At 46.9% G+C, this 23,200-nt stretch overlaps 1 protein-coding gene across 1 annotated transcript in view; it reads left to right on the top strand.

The window, feature by feature from the left end:
- Positions 1-23,200, top strand: part of LOC133133682 (glypican-3-like) — an 89,647-nt gene that overhangs the window by 62,146 nt on the left and 4,301 nt on the right. The window contains exon 7 of the mRNA XM_061249829.1: positions 10,130-10,316. Within this exon, the coding sequence (XP_061105813.1) occupies positions 10,130-10,316 (187 nt within the window). The remainder of the gene's footprint in view (positions 1-10,129; positions 10,317-23,200) is intronic.

Here is a 23,200-nt window from a genome sequence, read left to right as displayed (position 1 = left end):
TTTATAATAGTAGAGTGCCAAAAATATGATCTGGCCCGTTCCCCCCTGTCCTTTCTCTCGTTGTTGATTTACTGGAAGCTTGGGGTGGCTATCCGAACGGGTAATTAATACCGTGCCATGCCTTCTAAACAGGTGGAATGCACAGGTCCCTATGAGGACGATAGAGCTATGCAGAGAGCCGCATTGCTTCCCTATTGATGAATACCTGGGGAATGAATGTGTGTGTGTGCGCCGGTGTATGTCTGCGTGTCTGTGTGCTTTCTCAAGTCCCTCAGCCTCATAAGGGAATTTGTGTCCCGACTACATTGAAAAAGAGCATTCATTTAACGACCAGGAGTATAAGGTTACTCTTTTCAAGGGTGGGAGGGGACGAGTGAGTGTTCTGTAGTATCCAGTAGGTCCTTTACTTTTGGGAATGCCCTTCGATTGGTGTGTTTATTTTCCTATGTATACAAACAATTTAGGATCGTATGTGGTGGGGTTCTCAGTAGTGTTCATTGGGTCTGCAGGGAGATACAATGTAACTGAGATGTAAGTGGTTGTATTTAGTTGTTTTTTAGACTCCAGTTTTGAGAATAAACAGAACAGATCTCAAATGTCTTCTGTGATTGTTTATTTAGAGAAGACAATAAAACCTTGTGGTTGGACAGACAGGGTGACTTACTGTACATGTCTCTGGGTCAGCCTTTCTCTTTTGCACACCTCTCTCTAGCTCTCCTCTCACCTCCCCGCCTCCTGCTTTCCTCTAGGCTGTGAATGACAGAGTCCAGCCCTAGTGCCCCCCCCCCCCCCAAACAGCTTCCCACCCTAATTAAACCCAGGAGCTGGGAAAATCCAGCAGGTAGAAGAAGAATTCTGGGAAGAAAATTAACCAGATCCCCAATGTCACACATTCCACAGCACAGTCGCAATTCCGCAGCCTGGTGCTTTGAACAGCCATTTACGGTGTTACAAATGCAGTCTGAAAGCCTGCACATGCTGTAATGGTTTCTACAGTTTTCTGTTCTTTGTAATGGGGACATAGACAGCTAGATTAGTCAAAAGTTTCATTGTATTCTGCTTAGATTATCCTATTCAACAAGATTCTGTGAATGGTTACATATTGCAGTCCATTCTTTTTCTGTGGTGTGGGTCAGTCCCACAATGCACCTGGGTCACACTCATCTCTCCCGAAAAAAACCAGACCTTGAGGGATCTGAAACGAGACAGAGTATAGTACAGTTGCTTAGAAGGGATTGTGTGTGTGTGTGTGTGTGTGTGTGTGTGTGTGTGTGTGCGCGTGCCTACACACTCCTGCTGTGATGCTGCCCTTTGTCTCTGGTCAGTTGCTAATTACCTAATTGGCTCTCCTGAATTTGCATTGCGATTCCTTCTAATTCACAAGCAAGGCTGATGAAAGCCAATGGCACTCCTCAGTCAACGACTGAGGCTTATTCACATGCAGACTCTAAAGTCACACCTCAGCTCTGCTGTCAGAATGGAGGCTTTCCAATGGCTTCCTCTCCTCTGCCACATTTATCAGAGCTTTCAGAATGGACCGAGTTTCGTTTCCCGCAAGCGGCCTTCTTCTGGACTTGTGTGTGTGTCTGCTGGAGCCGGGGTGTGTGTTATGCGCCTGGTCCCCTTCTCCTTTATGGGGGCAGCCCATGCGGGCTCCTCAAATGAAGTCTGACACCTCATATTAAAGCCACACCGTGGCCCCCAGTTAACAGGACCAGGTCGGGGGGGCCGGGTACTTTGATCTCAGACTGGGGGGGGGGGAAGGAGGAACATCTGGGACAAGGGGGTCTCTCCCAAAAACACTACTTCGTCCCACCTCTCCTGTTTTCTCACTCTTTTTCCCTGGCTTTCCCTGTCATTTTTTCATTCATTGCTGTGTGTTTGGAGTCTCCCAGGGCCTGACTCGATAGTGTGGGTGGGAGTCCTGGGCTGAATCCCATTTCAGAGCTAATTCGTTTCACCGAAACATCTTTGCCTCCTTCCTCTGTCACTCATTTGGTCACTCGCGTTCTCTCTCCATCTCTCTCTCTTCTTCCCTCGCCCTGGTCAGGAGGTCACACGGAGCATGTGAGAGCACTCTTCCTCCTAATTAGTGCCACTGCTGATGAGTCACTCCCTGCCTTCCCCCAGCGAGGAGACCAGAGCTAAGCCCGCTCCACCGCCACAGACCTCCCAGCCCTGAAACACTGCACTGCCTTCAACACACGCCTCTTCACCCCAGCACCAACACACCTCTTTACCCCAGCACCTACACACCTCTCCACCCCAGCACCAGCACACCTCTCCACCCCAGCACCTACACACACCTCTTTACCCCCAGCACCAACACACCTCTCCACCCCCAGCACCTACACACCTCTCTACCCCAGCTCCAACACACCCCAGCACCAACACACCTCTCCCCCCAGCACCAACACGCCTCTTCACCTCAGCACCTACACACCTCTCCACTCCAGCACCAACACACCTCTCCACCCCAGCACCTACACACACCTCTCTACCCCAGCACCTACACACCTCTTTACCCCAGCACCCTCTCCACCCCAGCACCTACACACACCTCTCTACCCCAGCACCCTCTGTACCCCAGCACCTACACACCTCTCCACCCCCTCATTGGATGTAATTACCACAGAGAAAGATGAATTTACATATTTCCAACTCTCACCCTGTAAGGCACAGACCACCACACACAGCACAGAGCACCCAAAACCAACCACAGAACAATACAGACTGCTTCACCCAAGATACAACAGTCCACAGCCAGCACCGTTTGGTGCTTGCCTCCTGCTTAACACAAATCTAAAAAAGCTTTGAACGACATAGTGAACCTCATTCTCATAACAAGGAGAATGAAAAATGGTGATTGGGGAGGGCAGACAGGGGGGTTCTGGGCTATGTGCCTTTCTGGGTTTCTGAGCTACATGCGTTTTATTTCTCAGGAGTGCAATATTGCCTCAACCCATTCCATTCATTTTGAATAAAGTTTTGGCCAGGGTTGTTTTTACACAGGCCAGTCGGTTCCTCAGAGAACGGAGGCTAGTGGATTCGGTGGGGGCGGCTGTGTGTTCTGCAGTCTGTTCGTGTCCCCAGTCAGTCATGCAGGAGTGTAACAGGAGCCCCACAGCAGGTCAAAGGGCACATTTCCTGTTTCCTGTCTCTCCTGGGTCATCATCCTGCGAGGGTCGTGTGACCCTCGTTTTTCTTTTCTTCTGCGTGTTTCTCAGGGCCGAGGGAGCTCGGCGTGTTTGGGCCGGTGCTCATTCTCTCCTCTCTGAGCCTGTGGGAGAGACCACACAGTAAACACAGCTCGTTTCTACCCTTTCTGGGTGTAAATGTTTAGCTTGTTCTGGAAACAGAGCGACAGTGGCTGCTTTTATTCCCCTTTCATTGTAATGTGCTGTGTGCATATGTGTGTAGTATGTATAGTGTACGACAAACTGTATTTTGTGAGCAATTGTTATGATGTTCTGCTGCGTTGTATATCTGTACAGTGTGTGCGCGTTTGCGTGCGTGCATGTGTGTGCATGTGTGCGTGCGCGTGGGTGTGCGTGCGCGCACTCAGGTTGTATTCCCAGTAGGTGTGATCATGAGACCGCAGCGTTGGTCTGGTGATGCTTGAAGGCCGGACCACATGACTCTGGGAACCTCGGGATAACGTGTCAACCAGAATAGCAGCAAACAAGCAGGACTTGTCTGCTCCCGTAATGTGATTTGGGAATCATTGGTTGCATTGGTAATGGGGGGATTTTTAGCTGTAAACAATCAGGCGCTTTCACAGCAAAAAAACAAAGGCCTTCCAATAAAGACACCTCATTGTTTTTAAACCAGAGGCATATTTTTCCTCCTAGTAAGATATTAATATAAACCTGCAGAGTCATTTGTAATTGTCAGCGCATTGCGACCTTGTTCCATTATGTGCTTGCTAGAAAAACTCTAGCTGAACAAATGCCAAATGACATTTACATTGACAGAGTGGAACAAAGTTGACAGTGAGTTAGGAGGCTTCTGACTCAGGCCCGTTTGAAAAAGAAAGGCATATTGAAAGAGGGTGTTCGACTGAACAGGCTCTGCTCCTGTGAAAACTGAGGGAGTGTGTACACTGCTGTATGTATCTACTGGATCTGCTCATATTTTTATCTCCTTCCTGATTGGAATTAGAGGTAGGAAATGAATGACGCTGTCATCGACAGAGAGAAGAGAGAAGAGAGAAGAGAGAAGAGAGAAGAGAGAAGAGAGAGAGGGGTGGGCGAGGGGAGAGAAGAGAGAGAGTGAGGGGGGGCAGTGGGAGGGCGAGAGAGAAAGTTTACATTATGTTCATTAGTCCAAATGCACACGTGTTTCTACGCTATATTACAAAAATGTTGGCCATATACTGTGTTTATTTTATGACAATAAACCATGTTAAATTGACCTAGGAGAGAGAGAGGGGCATTGTTGTGCACAGTCACCCCCCCCCCCCCCCCCCCCAGCGCACTTCATTTTCAATAAAAGTTGAATAGTGCTGAGTGGGGAGAGAGCAGTGCTGGGGGACAGCTCTGTTCTCAAGGCCCCCCCTCCCGCCCTGCTGAGGAGATTTCCATGAGTCATTCAGTAAAAATGCAGCTTTTTAAATGCTTATCCTCAGGTGTGTATTGCAGTAATCCCCTCTGTGCTGTTTACATCACATATTTACACTCAGGTCAACAGTTTTAGTGTGTGTGCGTATGTAGATTGCCCCGATTAACTTTGGTCAGTGGCGTACCCCATGCATAGTATAAATATTGGAGCACATCATAGTGGATTACACAGACAAAGGGATGATGTGTGTACACGCATAGCCTATTTGCTACAGTCATCCCGGGTGCCTGCTGGCTAAATCCACAGTTCATGGTTGTAATACTTTCATACAGTAGATATTAGTTGTGGTAGAGTACCCAAGCTTTCATTAAAGTGTTCAAGTGTGTCTGCAGGTTTTCAACCACCATTATCACCAACACCCACTGTCTTTCATGCCCTGAGGTCCAGCCTACGGGTCCCAGAAGCCTGGGAGAGACCGTCCTGAACATGCCTAGACATGCTCCTTGTTCTTGGGAGGAGTCTGGTTTTGGTCAGGCAGCATCAGAGAAAGAAAAACAAAAGGCCATCTCTAGCAAACCTGCGCTCTATCGCCCCGCAGACAGAGGGCGCCCTCCCGCTCTGCGAGGGGCTGCGGTCTCGCCCTGCGCCCAGGGCCCCGTGGGCTCTTTGCGACGCACAGCTCTGCACTGCGCAGCGGAGTGAATGTCAGACCGCAGTCTGTGTGTGCAGCCGTCTGTAGATTTTCCCCTCGGGGCCTTTCCCATGCCCTCGCGCGCACTTCAAATCCTCGTCAACTCCGCAGTTCATTCTGCGGGTCCCCCGTGCTCGTCCGCCTCCCCTCCGTCGTGTAATCGCTTTACGCTGCGGTTTTGGCTGACGGACGGGGGGGAAGAGGAGAGAAGAGTTTGAGGGAAGCCATTCCGGCTCAGAGCCCGCAGTGTATGATTTCGAGGGCCCATGTGAAGGGCTGCCGGTTGCTGTGCTGCAGGTTATCCAGTGACAGGCTTCCTTTGATGAAGGGTAATGTGAAACAAATGGGAAAATGTGGCTTAGCTGGGCTTCAGTGGCTCATTGCTCTCATTCCTGAGAGTTGCATTCTTTCCTGCGCTGCTGAACACTGTGACTGCAGGTTCGGGCTGTGTGAAAGTGCCATGCTCCTGGTTCGTGTGCTTCTGTTTAGTCTGGTGTGGACAGGGGTACGTCACACACTGTGGGATTCCCCACCTGCTCCCTGTGTTTTATGTCAGAGGGTGAGGCACACCGTGTATCTGCTGTGGTCGCACGGCCGCAGTGACTGCATATCCCATTTTCAGCAACGGCGTCCCATGTGGTCCGGTAATCACCTGAACCCAAAGTCTTTATGCGGTTGACAAGTCCCTTTCTTTTTTTGGTACCTTCATTTCAGGACACGAAAGGTCAATTGTATCCACATGTTTTTCCCTGCAGCCAAGAGACGTTTTCAATTTGCGTTCCTCATTTCTGCAAACAAGTTATTTTTGTCGGTTTCCGCGACGCTTCCCTCATCCTCCCCCTCTCCCTTTTTTACAAGCTGAGATTCCCGGACTGCATAGCTGAGGTTTATCCTCTTTTGTGGTTGTTTTTTTTGGTATGCGCTTGCAGTCAGCATTACGCCACAGTGCCCAGAATGCAAGGACAGTTTTGGCACAAACATCTCTGTGGACAACAAAGAATTAGGAGCTGTTAGTGGAGCAGGGACAGGTGGGAGAAACCTCTTAGTGTTGACTTCTGTCTGGCAGATGCTTATCCTGACCAAGAGGGAACAGATGTGCTACAAATCTTTTTTTAATTTGTTTTTGTTTTTGAGTACCTCTCACCGCATTGCTTTGTCTTCATGGTGACAGCGACAGTGACGGTTATTGCCTTAGAAGTGTGATTGGCTGGTGGGCCAGACCCCTGTCCAGGATCTTGCCACTCTGCCTGACAATGATGATCAGGAAGCTGCCTCAACAGCCCTGGGGAAACCGCCAAGGCCTCTGGCGCAGATGTGCCTGTGTTATTTCTCTTTAAAATACATTTCACTGCATTTAAACTAAACCTCGAACAGTCCATAAACCTGAGGAAGTGGAGTTGATGTTTATCCTTCAGTGTGAGTGTGGGGGGGCATTACTGTTGCGTGGCAGAATTCTATTACTTTGTGCCTCCACCCGGTGGCACTGTTTGAAACATGCATTTACATTAATTCCAGAGGTTCCATGCATTATTTCATATTTTAAATGTGCCCAGTCCATTCAGTGTTAGCCTAGTGCTGAACTCAATTTGGAAATTTCATCTCTCTGTGTATATATCCAATCTTTCATGTTCTTTGTGTCCACATCATTTTCATGTAAATTCAACAGATTTTTATTTGCAATGTTTGTGTAAGGGATGTGGTTAGCCATGAACAATTACCGTGTGTGGCAATCATTGTGCTTAATCAGATATTATATAAACAGCTCCAGTTGAAGGAATTAGCCTCCCCCTGCCCATTCATTTTTTGAGCAGAAATTAGAATTCCAAACATTCTTCCCTTGATATGTAAACCAGTAAAAAAAAAGTCAATAGTTCATGAAAGGGCATCATGCTATTGAAAATAATCCTGATTTTGTTATGGAATACAGTTCATTTCACAAGAGTTAATAGTTAGGATGTTTGTTTAGGGCTGCACATAAATAGACGTCTGGATGAACGGAACTGAAGCAGTAATATGCACATATGTGTTCAGCATTCCAGTACCAGCAGAGGTTTCATCAGTTGGACAAACAACTGTTGTCAGTTACTCGTGAACTGTGCGGGGAGTTAGGTACATTAATGTATTGTGCTCATGGGAAATGCATTTACTTTCATCAAGATAGACAAAAGCTTCAAGGTGCTCTTCTTTGACAAAACATATGTTCAAAAGAATGGTTAATCAGGACAAGAAAGAAAATCTAAAGCCAAGAAAGTGAAGCCTTTCGATTTTAACATGATCGTTTATAATGAGCGCTATTGCCTGTGTAGTTTTTCACTGTAATCCCACTCTGGATAGCTCTTGTAGCATTCACGTGAATGCTCTCCCTTCAGTCTGACTCCAGAGTCCAGTCAGAGTCCATTCAGAGTCCAGTCAGAGTCCAGTCAGAGTCCAGTCAGAGTCCATTCAGAGTCCATTCAGAGTCCATTCAGAGTCCATTCAGAGTCCATTCAGAGTCCACTCAGAGTCCAAACGGCGAGTTCCAGACTCAAAGGGCCTTTTTACGGATGTGGCTTGATTCTCAGCACATCTGTCCAAACCGAGGCCCATCTGAACCCAATTTTCCTGATTAGACAAACAACCGAACAACAACAACAGAAAGCACATGCACACACATGCGCGGAGGAAGGAAATGAAGAAAAGAGGGGGATGAAAGGCAGAGAGAAATGATTAAAGTAGGATCGAAAAGAGGGAGGGCCCTGATAGACACATTACAGAAGCTTGGCCTGGCTTCTCCGATGTGAACATTTGTTGAAATATTTGCAGGGGTGGGGGCGTATTGGCTGTTGTTTTTCTAACACATAGTTCGACTTCACGCTGGCAGGGGGATGGGGGTGATGTCAGCGTGATTAATTAAAGCAGCGGTCACATGTAAACAGCACAAACATACACATTCCCATCTGTGTCTGTTCAGAATGATTATTTCTCATCCGTTACGACGATGAAGCCAGCAGGACCCATACGTTGTGGGACTCCTCCATCCCCATCTTGTCAGCGTGGTTTGGAAGCCATTGCTATGATAAGTCGTCCTATTGATTTCAGAGAGGGATGGAGACTCTGCCAGTTTCATTTGTATTGCAGGCAAACGCTGTTTCCTGTGCTCTGTGGAATTTCCTGTTTTAGTCTTCACCTGAATATCTCATTATGCACGGTCTGTAATCATTACCTGCCCAAAGACTCATGGCTGCATTTGCTTTGCATTACCATGAATTTGAATGTGATTGAGGTTGTTTGTCTTAAGTTAGTATAACCACAATGTTGGTCCAAGTGGAGTCTGTTTCCAACAGGAAATGGTACATGCTCGCTGCGTGGCAGACGAGGTTATCGCTTGTAATTTAACCTCTGTAAACATAATGTAAAAGCAAGTTGCTCTCTGTACATGATGTCCGATCAGGACACAGGAAATATTTCTAGGCACTGGTTGTGCTCTCTGTTTGCTTGTCCTTGTCAGAGGTCAACGAGAGATTTTATTGGGGTCCCTCTTTTCTGGCATTCTGATGCAACATGATGCAAGCCAAATGGTGATGGAGGATGCAGTTGAACACTGTACATTAGCAATCCGTTTGGATGAGTGGACTGCTAAGGGCTAATCTCAGACCGGATTGTGCCTCTATTCAGTCTAAGGATCTGTGTTTACAGTACTGTACAAGTCTTAGGCACCTGTATAACATTCTGTACAGATAAGATTCTTTCAAAAATAATTCAATGAAAGATGTACTATACATTTTACATTACATTTTAGCAATTTGACAGAGTAGTTAAAAACTGAATCAAACCAATATTTTGTGTGACCACCCTTCGGCATTAAAACTGCATCACTTCTCTCTAAGATAGCCAACGCTGTCCTATAAGAGTTCTATAAGACAATCAGCAGGGAGGTTGATCCATGCATGTTGGAGAACTTGCCACAGTTCTTCTGCAGACTTTGGTTGGCTCCTTGCTTCTGATCTCAGACAGCCTTGATCAAGTTTTTATGTAGTCAATTGCTAACAGTAATATGTTACTTTTTAAAATTAAATACAAAAATGTCTCTGTAAAATTTAATCTTTTGGAAAATGAATATTTGGAAATCTCAAATGTGTTATTTTACACTAACACACACAAAAAAATAAACATATATATAATAAAGTCTAGGGTGCCTAAGACTTCTGCACAGTACTGTATGTGGCATTTTACTTAGTGCTTCCATATTCTTGTATGTGTGTGTGCGTCTGTGCGTACATGCTTAGGTGTGTGTGTGTGTGTGTGTGTGTGTGTGTGTGTGTGCACTTATAGTTGTTATTCATGAATTAATGATGTGCAAATGCATGAATTAAGCACAAAATTAACTTTTCATGAGTACTACAAACTAATGTATTTTCTGTTTAGATTAATATTTATACATTAGCAAACCATAGGATAAATTAAGAATTAGTTAACCATTAACAAATGCATTAACAGTTTTTTTTCAGTCCAATATGAATTGGCATTGACTAATGTAGTTCTTAACATGAATTTATGACATACAAATACACTAACAAAGATGTACAGATTTACTTTTTAGGAATTGGTTAGTTAACATCTACATTAAACTCCTAAAAAAATCCAGCTATTTAAGCTTGATCAGCTTGAAAACTGAGGTGGTCTAGCTGGGTGTGAGCTGGTCAACCAGCTAGCTACTATTTCAAAACATAGCTTGAGCTGATCAAACCACATGGAGCTGGGGGCTGGTCTGAACTTGTCAATCAGCTGTTTCGACACCTGGCTTGAGCTGTTATTTTCATCAGTGTAGATGCCAATTCATATAACCTCATTGTAAGTGTTACCCTAAGTTCCCCTGACGGTCCGCTCTCTCCCTCACAGCTGCTGCGCATGGTGACGGCTCCTGAACGGCGGTGGCGAGCCCGGCCAGGAGGGCGCGCTGTGGAGCGGGGAGGCGGTGAGGATGGGGAGGACCTGGAGAGTGGTGACTGCGATGACGAGGATGAATGCGGTGGAGTCTCGGGGCTGGGCCCCCCGCCGCGTCATAAACGTCTGCGTATATTCGCAGGTCAGACTCCTTCTGTCGCGTTGGCCTGGGCTCATGGGAGGGGTTGTGTCTGTGTCTTGGTCGAGTGCCACCCTGTCGTTTGGTAGAACCCCCCAGGGCAAGGGTCGATAGCTCCAGTGTTTGAGGACTGCTTGACTTGGTTTAGCTTAAACTCAAGTTCCATTGAAGATCCTGTTGGAGCTAGCTCCAGTGCTTGAGAACTGTATGACTTGGTTTAACCTAAACTTCAACAGAAATGGAGTTTATGTTGGAGCCGGCATTCATTTTCAGTGATATTTTCTCTGATCTTCCAGCTGCTGAATGGGATGTGTGAAACAGCGTGCTCTGGGGTCCCATTGTGCAACAAGGTGTTGTGGTGTCTTTGGTAAATTTGGATTCACCATAATGCCACAGGGTGGCTGGTATTTTCAAATTCCTCTAAAAGTTAATGTTCTTTCTATTGACCTTGGTGTTTTGGGGTATTGCCTGGGTGGGGTTAGAGGAGTGTGTAATTGTCTCTGGCTCTCTCTGTTTGTGTTTGTTTGAATTCCTGGGAGTGTTTTATGATGTTTGTAGATTTCAAGTGTCTGGTGAGAGAGAGAACAGAGATAGTGACTTGTATTGCAAACAAATAGACTAATGGAAGGCCTGGCTCTCCCGGCCATTCAGAGTTGGGAGAGATATTTACTTTCACCGAGCTAATATAGATCCAGCTGAACAGGATTCGACCCCGTCCCTCCCCAGGTTGGACACTGTTGGGGTGCCAGACGCCATAACAATGAGGTGCAATCAGGGCCCAGGCCAGACTCAGACACCCTTTGTTCGAGTGGTCAGCTGAATTTGGTGTTCAGGATGAGCCGGAATGGCTGAATGACTGAGTCGCTGTGTAACTGCGTGACTCACCCATGCTCAACCGAGATTCCTGAGCCATCTCGTCCCTCTTCCTTCTACGGAATTCCCCAACAACCAGTGGAGAAGAATCAGCAGGCCACAGGAAATATTTCCAGGCACTGGTTGTGCTCTGTTTGCTTTTCCTTGTCAGAGGTCAACGGAAGATTTTATTGCGGTCCTTCTTTTCTGTCATTCTGATGCAACATGATGTAAGCCGAATGGTGACGGAGGATGCAGTTGAACACTGTTCATTAGCAATGCGTTTAGATGAGTGGACTGGTTAGGGCTAATCTCAGACCGGATTGTGCCTCTGTGCTTCTCTCACGCCTGGATGAAAGGCATTCTAAGGATCTGTGTTTATGAGGCATTTTATTTTGTGCTTCTCATATTCTCATATTGTGTGTGTGTGTGTGTGTGTGTGTGTGTGTGTGTGTGTGTACATGTGCGTGCATCCATGCGTTTCTGTGTGCATATATGTGTGTGTGTGTGTGTGTGTGTGTGTGTCAGTATGTCTGTGCGTGGGTGTACATTTGTGATCGCGTGTATGTTCAATCACATGGTTTTTGTTTCGGGATCCATACAGAAATGGTATGTGTATGTTTTATAGCTGGAGGTGTGTAAACGTGAGCTCATAGCACGGTGAAACCCTACACAGACTGAGCTGTGTCTGCAGGGCAGGCATTCTTAAAGACACACCTGGTGGTGCTCTGCACAGTCCCATCACTCATCACCCATGAGAGACAAAGCACCTGCACTGTCACAGTCATGACAAAGCACCTGTACCACCATGTGTGTGTGTGTGTGCATACAGCACTGTCACAGTCAAGACAAAGCACCTGTACCACCATGTGTGTGTGCATACTGCACTGTCACAGTCAAGACAAAGCACCTGTACCACCATGTGTGTGTGCATACTGCACTGTCACAGTCAAGACAAAGCACCTGTACCACCATGTGTGTGTGCATACTGCACTGTCACAGTCAAGACAAAGCACCTGTACCACCATGTGTGTGTGCATACTGCACTGTCACAGTCATGACAAGCACCTGTACCACCATGTGTGTGTGTGTGTGCATGTGTGTGTGTGTGCCTACTGCACTGTCACAGTCATGACAAAGCACCTGTACCACCATGTGTGTGTGTGTGTGCATACTGCACTGTCACAGTCAAGACAAAGCACCTGTACCACCATGTGTGTGTGCATACTGCACTGTCACAGTCAAGACAAAGCACCTGTACCACCATGTGTGTGTGCATACTGCACTGTCACAGTCATGACAAAGCACCTGTACCACCATGTGTGTGTGTGTGTGCATACTGCACCGTCACAGTCATGACAAGCACCTGTACCACCATGTGTGTGTGTGTGTGCATGTGTGTCTGTGTGTGCCTACTGCACTGTCACAGTCATGACAAAGCACCTGTACCACCATGTGTGTGTGTGTGTGTGTGTGCATGTGTGTGTGTGTGTGCGCCTACTGCACTGTCACAGTCATGACAAAGCACCTGTACCACCATGTGTGTGTGTGCATGTGTGTGTGTGTGTGTGTGTGTGTGTGTGCCTACTGCACCGTCACAGTCATGACAAAGCACCTGTACCACCATGTGTGTGTGTGTGTGCATGTGTGCGTTTGTGTGTGCCTACTGCACTGTCACAGTCATGACAAAGCACCTGTACCACCATCACCACCGCCATCGAATCCTTCTCCAAACTCCCTGCTGACTCTGCATCTGCCACCCTCTTTTCACCTCTCTCCTCCGCCTTTGACTCTCTCTGTCCCCCTGTCTCAAAGCCACCTCGCACATCCCCTCCCAGTCCTTGGATATCTGACACCCTCCGTACCTCCAGGGCCAGCCTCCGCGCAGCAGAGAGGAAGTGGGGGAAATCCAGAGACGCTTCAGACCTCATGACTTACCAGTCTCTCCTGGCGGCATTCTCTTCCGATGTCACTGCTGCCAAAGCAAAATACTATCAAACACAAATTCAGAACTCTAACCCCCGGAAACTTTTCTCCATTTTCTCCTCTCTCCTTAACGCACCGCCTCCTCCTCCTCAGTCCTCCTTCGCTGCTGATGACTTTGCTGATTTCTTCGATGAGAAGGTCACAGTCATCCGCAGATCCTTTACAACCACCGCCCCCCTCACTGTGCCCTTCCCCCCCTCTAGGCCCATCCCTTCCTTTTCCACTTTCTCCCCCCTTACAGACTCTGATGTTTCTCAACTCCTGCTCTGCCACCGCCCTACAACCTGTGCCCTTGACCCTATCCCCTCTTCTCTTCTCCAAACTATCACACCTGACATTCTCCCATTTGTCACCTCCCTTGTCAACTCCTCCCTGTCTTCCGGCTGTTTTCCGGCATCCTCCAAGAGGGCCCACATCACTCCGCTGCTAAAAAAGCCTATCCTGGATCCCTCCATCATCCAGAACTACCGCCCGGTATCGCTTCTTCCTTTCCTTTCTAAAACTATCGAACAAGCCGCTTCTACTCAACTTTCTTCTTTCTTTTCTTCAGATCGGGCCACTCGACAGAGACTGCGCTCCTCTCCGTCAGTGAGTCACTCCATGCCGCACAAGCAGCCTCCCTCTCCTCTGTCCTCATTCTTCTAGATCTCTCTGCTGCCTTCGACACTGTGGATCACTCCATCCTCCTGTCTGCCCTGTCAGCAACGGGCATCTGTGGCACAGCCCTGGACTGGATTGAGTCCTACCTCTCTGGTCGCTCCTTCCAGGTTGCCTGGGCTGGTTTGGTATCGACACCTCGGCCCCTCGCCACAGGAGTTCCCCAGGGCTCAGTCCTTGGCCCACTTCTTTTTTCTCTTTACACTCGCTCCCTCGGCCCTGCGATCACTGCACATGGGCTATCCTACCACTGCTACGCCGACGATACCCAACTCTTCGTCTCGTTCCCGCCGTCTGATACGCAGGTTTCAGCCCGTATCTCTGCTTGCCTGAGGGACATCCAGAGCTGGATGGACAACCACCATCTAAAGCTCAACCCAGGTAAAACTGAAATGATATTCATCCCTGCTAATACCTCTCCCCATCTGGATCTCTCCATTTCCCTCGGGGATACCACACTCACGCCGTAACCCAGTGCAAGGAACCTCGGCGTGGTGATGGACAGCAGACTGTCCCTTTCCGAGAACATTGCGGCGGTGACCTGGTCTCGCAGGTTCTTCCTATACAACATACGGAGAATCCGCCCCTTTCTCACCCCCTACTCGACCCAGCTCCTGGTCCAAGCGATGGTTCTGTCCCGCCTGGACTACTGCAATTCCCTCTTGGCTGGCCTCCCAGCGTCCGCCATCAGACCCCTCCAACTCATCCAGAATGCAGCAGCTCGTCTGGTCTTCAACCTTCCCAAATACTCACACGTCACCCCCCTGCTTACTTCCCTCCACTGGCTGCCTGTCATGGCTCGCATCAAATTCAAAACATTGGTGCTAGCCTTCCAAGCAGTTAAAGGGTCTTCCCCAGCTTATCTGCAAAAAATCATCAGACCCTACACCCCTGCCAGACCTCTTCGTTCAGCCTCCACAGGCCGCTTGGCACCTCCCCCTCTCAGAACCTCCACCTCACGCTCACGACTACTGTCTGTTCTGGCTCCACGGTGGTGGAACGCACTCCCCGTTGAGGTCAGAACTATAGAATCTCTCCCCACCTTCAAGCGCAAGCTGAAGACACACCTCTTCAAGCAGCACCTCTCCCCATCCCTCCCTACCTCCCTGTGAACCTTAATTGTTGTCTCTGTGACTTGCTTTGTGTATTGGTATTTTTAGTTGGCTAGGTAAGCAGTGTTTGGATAGTTAACTTTGGTCACTTTTGCTCTGTTTGTTTGTTTGTTTGTTTAAAAAAAGAAAAAAAGAAAAAAAATGGCCCTTGTCCTTATCTTTGTTGTACAGGTAGCAGTTGAAATTGTAACTTCCCTCTAGGGTCTTTCAGCGAACTTATCCCTGGTTATGGGTATGCACTTTGTTGTACGTCGCTCTGGATAAGAGCGTCTGCCAAATGCCAATAATGTAATGTAATGTAATGTGTGTGTGTGAGCATGTGTGTGTGTGTGCCTACTGCACCGTCACAGTCATGACAAAGCACCTGTACCACCAGGTGTGTGTGTGCATGTGTGTGTGTGTGTGCGCATACTGCACCGTCACAGTCATGACAAAGCACCTGCACCGTCACAGTCATGACAAAGCACCTGTACCGCTGTGTGTGTGTATGTAAATTAATGCATGTGTTTATATGTGTGTGTGTGTGTGTGTGTGTGTGTGTCGGTGAATGTGTATATGTATGTATATGTGCACAGGCATGTGTGTGTGTAGAGGCATTCATATGCGTGTGTGTGTGTGTCTGTGTCGGTAAATGTGTATGTGTTTGTATGTGTCCATGTAGGTAAATGGTTGCGTGTGTATGTGTATGTGTTGTCTTTGTAGGTAAATATGTATGTGTCTGCGCGGATGGGTGAGAAGTGGAAAAGTGGAGAAGTGGAGGAGAGGTGGAGAGGTGGAGAGGGGTAGAAATAGTTTGCTCTGGTTCTGAGCCCTGAGGGCCCTCAGCCCTGCCCGGTTCTTACGAGTCTTTTTATGTTCTCAGCATGGGCTCTGCTATGTTCCGATGCGGTGTGGACATCAGGTCACCGTGAGCGCAGAGGATTCTAGAAGCACCGCAGCCTTTTATTGGTGTGAGGGGTTAGGTAAATACAACGTGGAAGAGTGCCTGCAGCGTGAAGCAGGCAGCCTGGTGTGAGAGGTAGGGCACGGCCGCACTCAGGTCAGCTCCAGATCCACCGAGATAGGAGCTCGGGAGGGGGCCGGACAGGATGAGAGATCAAGAGAAAGGGAGGGGGATAGGAGAAAGAGAAACGGACAAAGGAATGAGTGAGATGCAGAGAGGGGAGGAAATAAGAAGGAGATGCAGAGTAAAAAATGAGAGTGAAGTTGAGAGATGGGGAGAGAAACTAACGCGTTCATCCTCTGGCACATTCACCTTCTCATAAAAGAAATGAAAGCATCCCCGAACCTGCCGGAGAATTCGGAGCTGAAAACGGTCCAATCGCGCTGCAGGACCTGGCGCTCTAATACGACACAGACTTGACCTTTGACAATAGCAGCTTTCGCTCACAGCCACAGGTTACAGTAGTGGATAAACATCAAAGCTGGGAGCGCATACCTGTGTTGAGTAAGAGACAGAGTACAAAGAGAGGGGTGAAAGGTCTCAGCGCCGAGGTATTTACAGACCAGGACTTGTGTGTCTGTGTATGGAACACAGACTGAAATGTGTGCTTTAGGGGCATGAACAAAGCCCCTTCACTCTACTGCCTCCAGCTGTTTCCTGTCAGCAAACACGACGCATTTTACTCACACATCCCTGACTTACAGTCCTTCACTGCAAAAGCTTGTATTAACAAGTGAGTTAACAAGACTTAAGTTCTTTTTTTTTCCTCTTGAATAGAAAATATCACTGTTTCTGCAGTTACATTGCAGTTATTTAGTGATGCTTTTTATCAAAGTGACTTACAGTTGATTAGACTAAGCAATGTGGGGTTTAAAGGCCTTGTTCAAGGGCCCAACTGCTTCACAGATCTCATTGTGACTACACTGGGGCTTGAACCACCAATCTTCCAGCTCCCAGTTTTCCCACCTTTTCAAGTGAATTTGTAATCTTAAAATTGTCTGATCTCATCTGCAATCTTTTTATCTTATTTGGCAAAATAGTAATAGAAATACGATTTGACAATATCAGTCTAAGTATAAGACTAGAAGAATAAATTAATATTTCTTAAGATTTACTTATTTTTGTGTTTTGCAGGGTACAAAAGGTTTGTGTGACAAAATTGTTAAAGCAGTTTTTAAATTGTAATATAAGGATTTCTCTTATCAGGCCGCAGAAAATTACATGTTTGTAAGCTCTCTCATCATTCCGAGCAAGTGTCCACCACTGTGTTTCACGAGTGCTTCATCATTGTCCTGGCTAGTTTTGCTGTGGTGTGTGCTTGTTGCCATCAACAGGATTGACTGCTGTGCAGACATAGAGGAGGAGTTAAATGGGCTTGCAGATGTAGATACTTCTGTACAGTTGAGGTTTCACACTTGACACTTCAAACCACATAGCAGATTTTTTCATACCTCATAAAAAATGTTATTTTCCCCATCGTTTTAGTAGCGACTGGTTCATTCCCTTTTCTACAGTCTGGACTGTCTTGCACATTCTCCAAAACATTTTAAGTCTACTTCTTTTATACTGTTGCCACAGTAACTGCCGGTCACAGTTGACACTGGCACAGCCCAGGTTCCATCTGGGGTTCTTGGTGCGTCATTATGAAACATACAGTTGTCTCAACTGAGCGTGGAGCCCCACATAACAAATTCCTGATGGGTGTGTCATTTGGAAACGAACATAAACTTGTCTGGTTGCCTTTGTTTGAAAGTAATCAGAAAGGATGGAAAGTATTATGTGGACTTGATAACTGTTGTTAGGAGGTAATTAGATTATGTGCGTTGTGTTTATGTGCATTTGAGGACAGGACAGCAAGAAGAGAGTTGTGAGCTTAAAACGGAGCTGATAGTGGAGCAGTGGTAGGCGGCGGTTGGAGTATATGATGGTGTCTCCCCTCGGGTCAGGCCTGGCTGGCTGGGCTGCACTCAGACCTGGCATGAGTGAGAGTGGTTGGGAGAGAGGAAATTTGAAGAATTAGCAAATAAAAACAAACCAGATGTTTCCCTAGAGGGAACAGCAACAGCTCCAGCTCATCTGCAAATAATCCCAATTAGGCTGAGGAGCTGCGGCACAGCGGGACGGCTGGGGGGCGGCCCTGCCACGCCCGTCCCTCGCCACCCCTCGGGCGAGTAAACAACCGCTTCAGTGGAAACCTGCCTGGTCTCCCCCCCACCCCGCCCTGTGCCCCTCGCAAAAATCACAAAACTTGTCACCAGCTGTGTAAACAGCACCGGGGAGGGTGTGTCCCACGGTGGGCCGGGCGATGGAAGCGGAACCCGAATGTCCAATGAGGCTTAATCAAGTGCGTATGCCTGGCCCTGTAATGTGTGCCTGGCCCTGTAATGTGTGCCTGGCCCTGTAATGTGTGCCTGGCTCTGTAATGTTTGCCTGGCCCTGTAATGTGTGCCTGGCCCTGTAATGTGTGCCTGGCCCTGTAATGTGTGCCTGGCCCTGTAATGTGTGCCTGGCTCTATATTGTGTGCCTGGCCCTGTAATGTGTGCCTGACTCTGTAATGTTTGCCTGACTCTGTATTGTGTGCCTGACTCTGTAATGTGTGCCTGACTCTCTATTGTGTGCCTGACTCTGTAATGTGTGCCTGGCTCTGTAATGTGTGCCTGGCTCTGTAATGTGTGCCTGGCTCTGTATTGTGTGCCTGACTCTTGGTGGGGGAAACTGTAGCATACTAGGTGGGAAAGCTGCATTGTTCAGATAGCTGGACTGGATCAATCTCTAAGCATGGTACCATTTTATTACAATGGGGTCATTCCTTATGCTAACCTTCGGCATTACAGTTGTACGTTGGCATGTTGGGCGTGTGTGTACTGAAAACCACGAGTGTTGAGATTTCTCTGGCCCGATTTGGAACATTCGGTCGTCGCTGCAAACACGTTTTATTGCCTTTGTCAGTTCAGGAGGGTGCCAGTTCATCCGTGCAAGCAGGAGATGGTGACATATGCTCTCCACCTCGGGGTGACGTTACCGCTGGCTTCATGTCCCTCCTGTGGGAATCCCTGGCCCTCCACAGTGGCGCAGCCAGAATTAAATTCCCGACCATAACTGCATTGAGACGCGGTGGTTCATCTGGATGCGTCCGAAAGGCTGAGGCTGCCCTTTTCCGCGGCGCTCAGATGCGTTTCGCAGACTTCCATCCTGACTGTCTGAGGCAGAATTATATGTGAGGTGCAGAGGCGCGGTTAGCAGTCGGAGGGCCTGATGTTTTTGGCACACCCAGCGAGGAGGTCCTCCCTCCTTTCTCAGCGTGGGGTCAGGGCCGGTCTGGAGAAAGCTCCGGCCTGTGGGGAACGCAGCTGGGCCCGTGTGTCTGTGGCCGGCCCCAGTCCGCTGGGATCCCCTCCCTTGCCCCTGTCTACTGGAATCGGCAGTCAGCTGGACCCTCTCCATTGTTCCGACTCTCCCGGAATCTTCCCCACCCGTGACCTCTGTCAACCCTGTCCGTGAAAGCGCTGTTAGCTTTCAGATTTATGGGCCTTTTTAGTCTCTGTCACCCCACCCTAACATGGCCCAGGCCCAGGCCAGCAGCCTTAACATAATCACTTCTTTGTCATCTTTAATTTGGTCTTGCTTCACCCTTCGCAACACTTTGTGTTTCATCTTATTGGAGAACTCCCAGTGAATCCTCCCCATCTCCACTGAGAATTTATTGATCTCTCCCTCTTCTCCTTTCTCTCCCTCTCTTCTCCCTTATATGTTTTGCTTTTGTAAAGCCGGTGGCTATAGACTTGGAGGCAGTAGGAAGGTTGATTGAATTGAGTGCAAGGGCGGGTTATAGTCGTCATGACGTCTTGCTTCATGGGAGCAGTGACACACATACATACACACACACACACACACACACATACACAGCTTGGCCATGTCTATGGGTTCTGAGTAGGTTTTTGGCTCACAGTGCCTCTGAATGTATATTTGAAACTGATATAGGGTGGTCAGCTTGGACAAAAAAAAATCAACTAATAGGACAGTACAGACACATGTTAATACTTGCATTTGAAAAGCATTTTATACTATTGCATTTTATAGTATGCGTAATTTTATACTATGTATTTTTTACTATTCAAGTTACATTTCAAATGAAATGTAATACCATTGGATGATGTTCCCCTTCCAGAAAAGTTAAAAGTGCAATTACTAAATGTGCCAGCAGTTTAAAATCTGGAACCATTTTCCATATTCCTTAGTAAATATTGCACAAGAGGAACAATAGCTTTGGTAATTTGAAAACCATTGAGATTCTAAGTAATGCAGTGTTGTCCATCACCCTCCTCTCTCTGCGGCGGGAGTGGAATAATAGTGTACGTTTGCGGAGGTGTGGAGGGCAGCGTCACTCACAAAGCCGCTCTGTTTCCGTGCTTCGGCCTCCGCCGAGCGGCCCGTTTATCTTGGCTGCGCGTCCTCGGGCTCCCAGTGTGCCCCTGTAATTGGGACATGGGCGTGGGGCCTTACTCCAGCTCCAATCGTGACCCAGCACCAGGCACCGCAGAATCCAGCATTACTCAGTCTCGGCTCTGAACTCTCTCCAGCCCAGAAGGCATGGGCTCCGCTTGCAAAACAATATAATGGAGCTTGCCGCATCATGTTAACACAACGCGCAATAGGATACAGGTACAACGCGACACCATGACAAATAATGCCATTTCCACCCCACGCATTCACATTCAAACAACAGAATATCAGAGCCCACTTACGTGTAATGTATATGTTTGAAGGAACAGTGGTATCACTTTCCCTCAACAGTACCTGACTGTATTCTTAGGTGTGTGGACATTTTCTTTATCTTTAACTTTCTGTTGGAAAGAAGAAGATGACTAAATCTTACGGGCCTCAGAGAACTTTTTTAGATACGTTCTTTCCCCAGACGTTTTAATTTCAAGGTACATTCCTCTGGACAGTGGGATGAATTACTGAGAATAAGACCTGGCCCCACCTCTTCGGCTGTGCAGCTGCCATCTGAACCTTCCAAGTGTTTTCATTAGCAACACCTGCTTTCGGTGCTGAGTGCACGTGCCCCTTTTGTGCGTGTTTCTGTCTGCGTGGATACGAGCAACTGTGCATGTGACCATGAGTGTGAGCATGTTTGTATGTTCTTCTGGAGCAGTTGCGTAAACTTACATACAGTGACCTCCATAATTTTTGGGACATATATTTTCATTGATTTGGCTCTGTATTCCACAGTTTTAGATTTGTAATCAAACAATTCACATGTGGTTGTGATTCTCAGTTTTATTAAAGAGTATTTCTATACATTTTGGCTTCACCCTACAGAAACTAAAAACTAAAACTACTTTTCATACATTTCACGACTCCATAATTAATGTCATGCTAGCTGTTATGAGGCTGACAAATTAGAAAAAACAGTAAGAGTAACCAAAACCAACTGTTTGGAACATAATTAAGAAGAAAGAGAGCACTGGTAAAGCGCACTTGCCAAGGGCCTGGCAGGCCCAGGGAGATGTCTACAGTTGATGACTGAAGAATTCTCACCATCATGAAAAATAAAACCCAAACACTATTTGACAGATCAAAAGCCCTCTTCAGCAGGCAGGTGTGGATGTGTCAGTGACTACTGCCTGCAGAAGGCTTCATAAGTAGAGCTTCAGAGACTACACTGCAAGATGCACACCACTAGTTACCAGCAAAAATGGGATGAGCTGGTTACAACTAAGAATGGAATTCTGGAAGGTCCTGTGGACAGATGAGACCAAGATTCACTTGTATGAGATTGATGGCAACAGCAGAGAGTGCAAAGGGGAACTGTCCAAGATCCAAAGCAAGGTGAAGCCAAAGTATGGATGGAAAATATCCATCCATCCATCCATCCATTTTCTATCCTCTCTCCAGCAAGATATAATCCCTCCAGCATGTCCTAGGTCTGCCCCTGGCTCTCCTTCCAGGTGTACATACCTGGAACACCCCCAATGGGAGGCGCCCAGGGGGCATTCTTATCAGATGCCCAAACAACCTCAAATGACCCCTCTCAATTCGGAGGAGCAGCAGCTCTGCTGGGAGGTCCTCCCGGGTAGCTGTGCTCCTCACCTTATCAAAGAGAGTCAGCCCAATTGAAGAGAGTGAATCATCAATTGTACAGTGCTTTGGATAAAGGCACTCTATAAATGCCAACTCTTTACCATTTACCGTTCTTTGGCTTTTCCCATGCTGATGGATGACAAAGGGATTTTGCATGCTTGTCAGTTCATTTTTATACTCTAGTGTAACAGCAAGTGAGGGAATGACATAATGTAGTTTCTTCAGAATGAGATTATCTAAAGAAAGTAAAATTGTCAATTGTCAATTTCTCTTTGTTTAATTTTATTTACAATAATTGTCAGGGGTGCCAATAATTTTGGCTCCTGTGGTTCTCAGAAAAAATAGATGACTAAATAAAAAACATTGAAACGTAAGAGTAAATGTATTGAAATAAACTTATAGTTTTCCCATATATTTGAATATAAAATATAGATCATTATCCATGTTGTTTATTATATGCAGCCTTTTTCCTCCATTTTTATTAATTCTGGAGCCCAATGTATATAGCATTATTCTGCTGTATATTTTTCTTATGTATATAAAGCAGTCAGTCAGAATGCTTCTTATTCTTCTTGCCATAATTAGCTGTGAAAGTAATTGTGATGGTGTAATACTGTAAATGAAAAAATAGTGAAGGAATGATGTAATATGTTAACAATTGGTAATTATCTTTCATTACCAATCAATTTTCAAGCTGTCAACGTCTAGCCTTGAGAGCATGTTCAGCTGGTAACACTCTTTGGTAATTGGAATAAACTTCAATTCTATTCCATATGCTTTATTGTCATGACAAAATTTTACATTTGTATTGCTAAAGCGTAGCAGGTAGATCATTGAATATATAAACATCATGACAGATAAAGATATCATAATAGGATTAAATGAAAGGACTCAAAATAATACAGATTTCACTTCCAATAGAACCATTAATTCCTCCACAGTCTCTCTCTCTCTCTCTCTCTCTCTCTCTCTCTCTCTCTCTCTCTCTCTCTCTCTCACACACACACACACACACAGGTGTTTTTCACTCAGGGGAGGGGTTGTACATGTTTGGGCCCATGGCTTTTCAGAGCTCCCACTACACTACAGGCTTGCACCAGAGATAATGAGAAATGCAGGTCCTTCAGCCAGAGAAAATTGTGCTGAGAGTGTAAACTATATGTGCTCCATTTTGTCATGGATTTTGTCTCCATATCTAGACTTGAGTACATTTGGAAAGCATTTTGTACTCACTGATTCCCACACCACTCTC

Source organism: Conger conger, chromosome 7 (genome assembly GCF_963514075.1).
Source record: "Conger conger chromosome 7, fConCon1.1, whole genome shotgun sequence".
In the NCBI taxonomy this organism is placed as follows: domain Eukaryota; kingdom Metazoa; phylum Chordata; class Actinopteri; order Anguilliformes; family Congridae; genus Conger; species Conger conger.
Note: the sequence above shows the minus strand (reverse complement) of the source record. Positions and strands in the feature narration are given on the sequence as shown.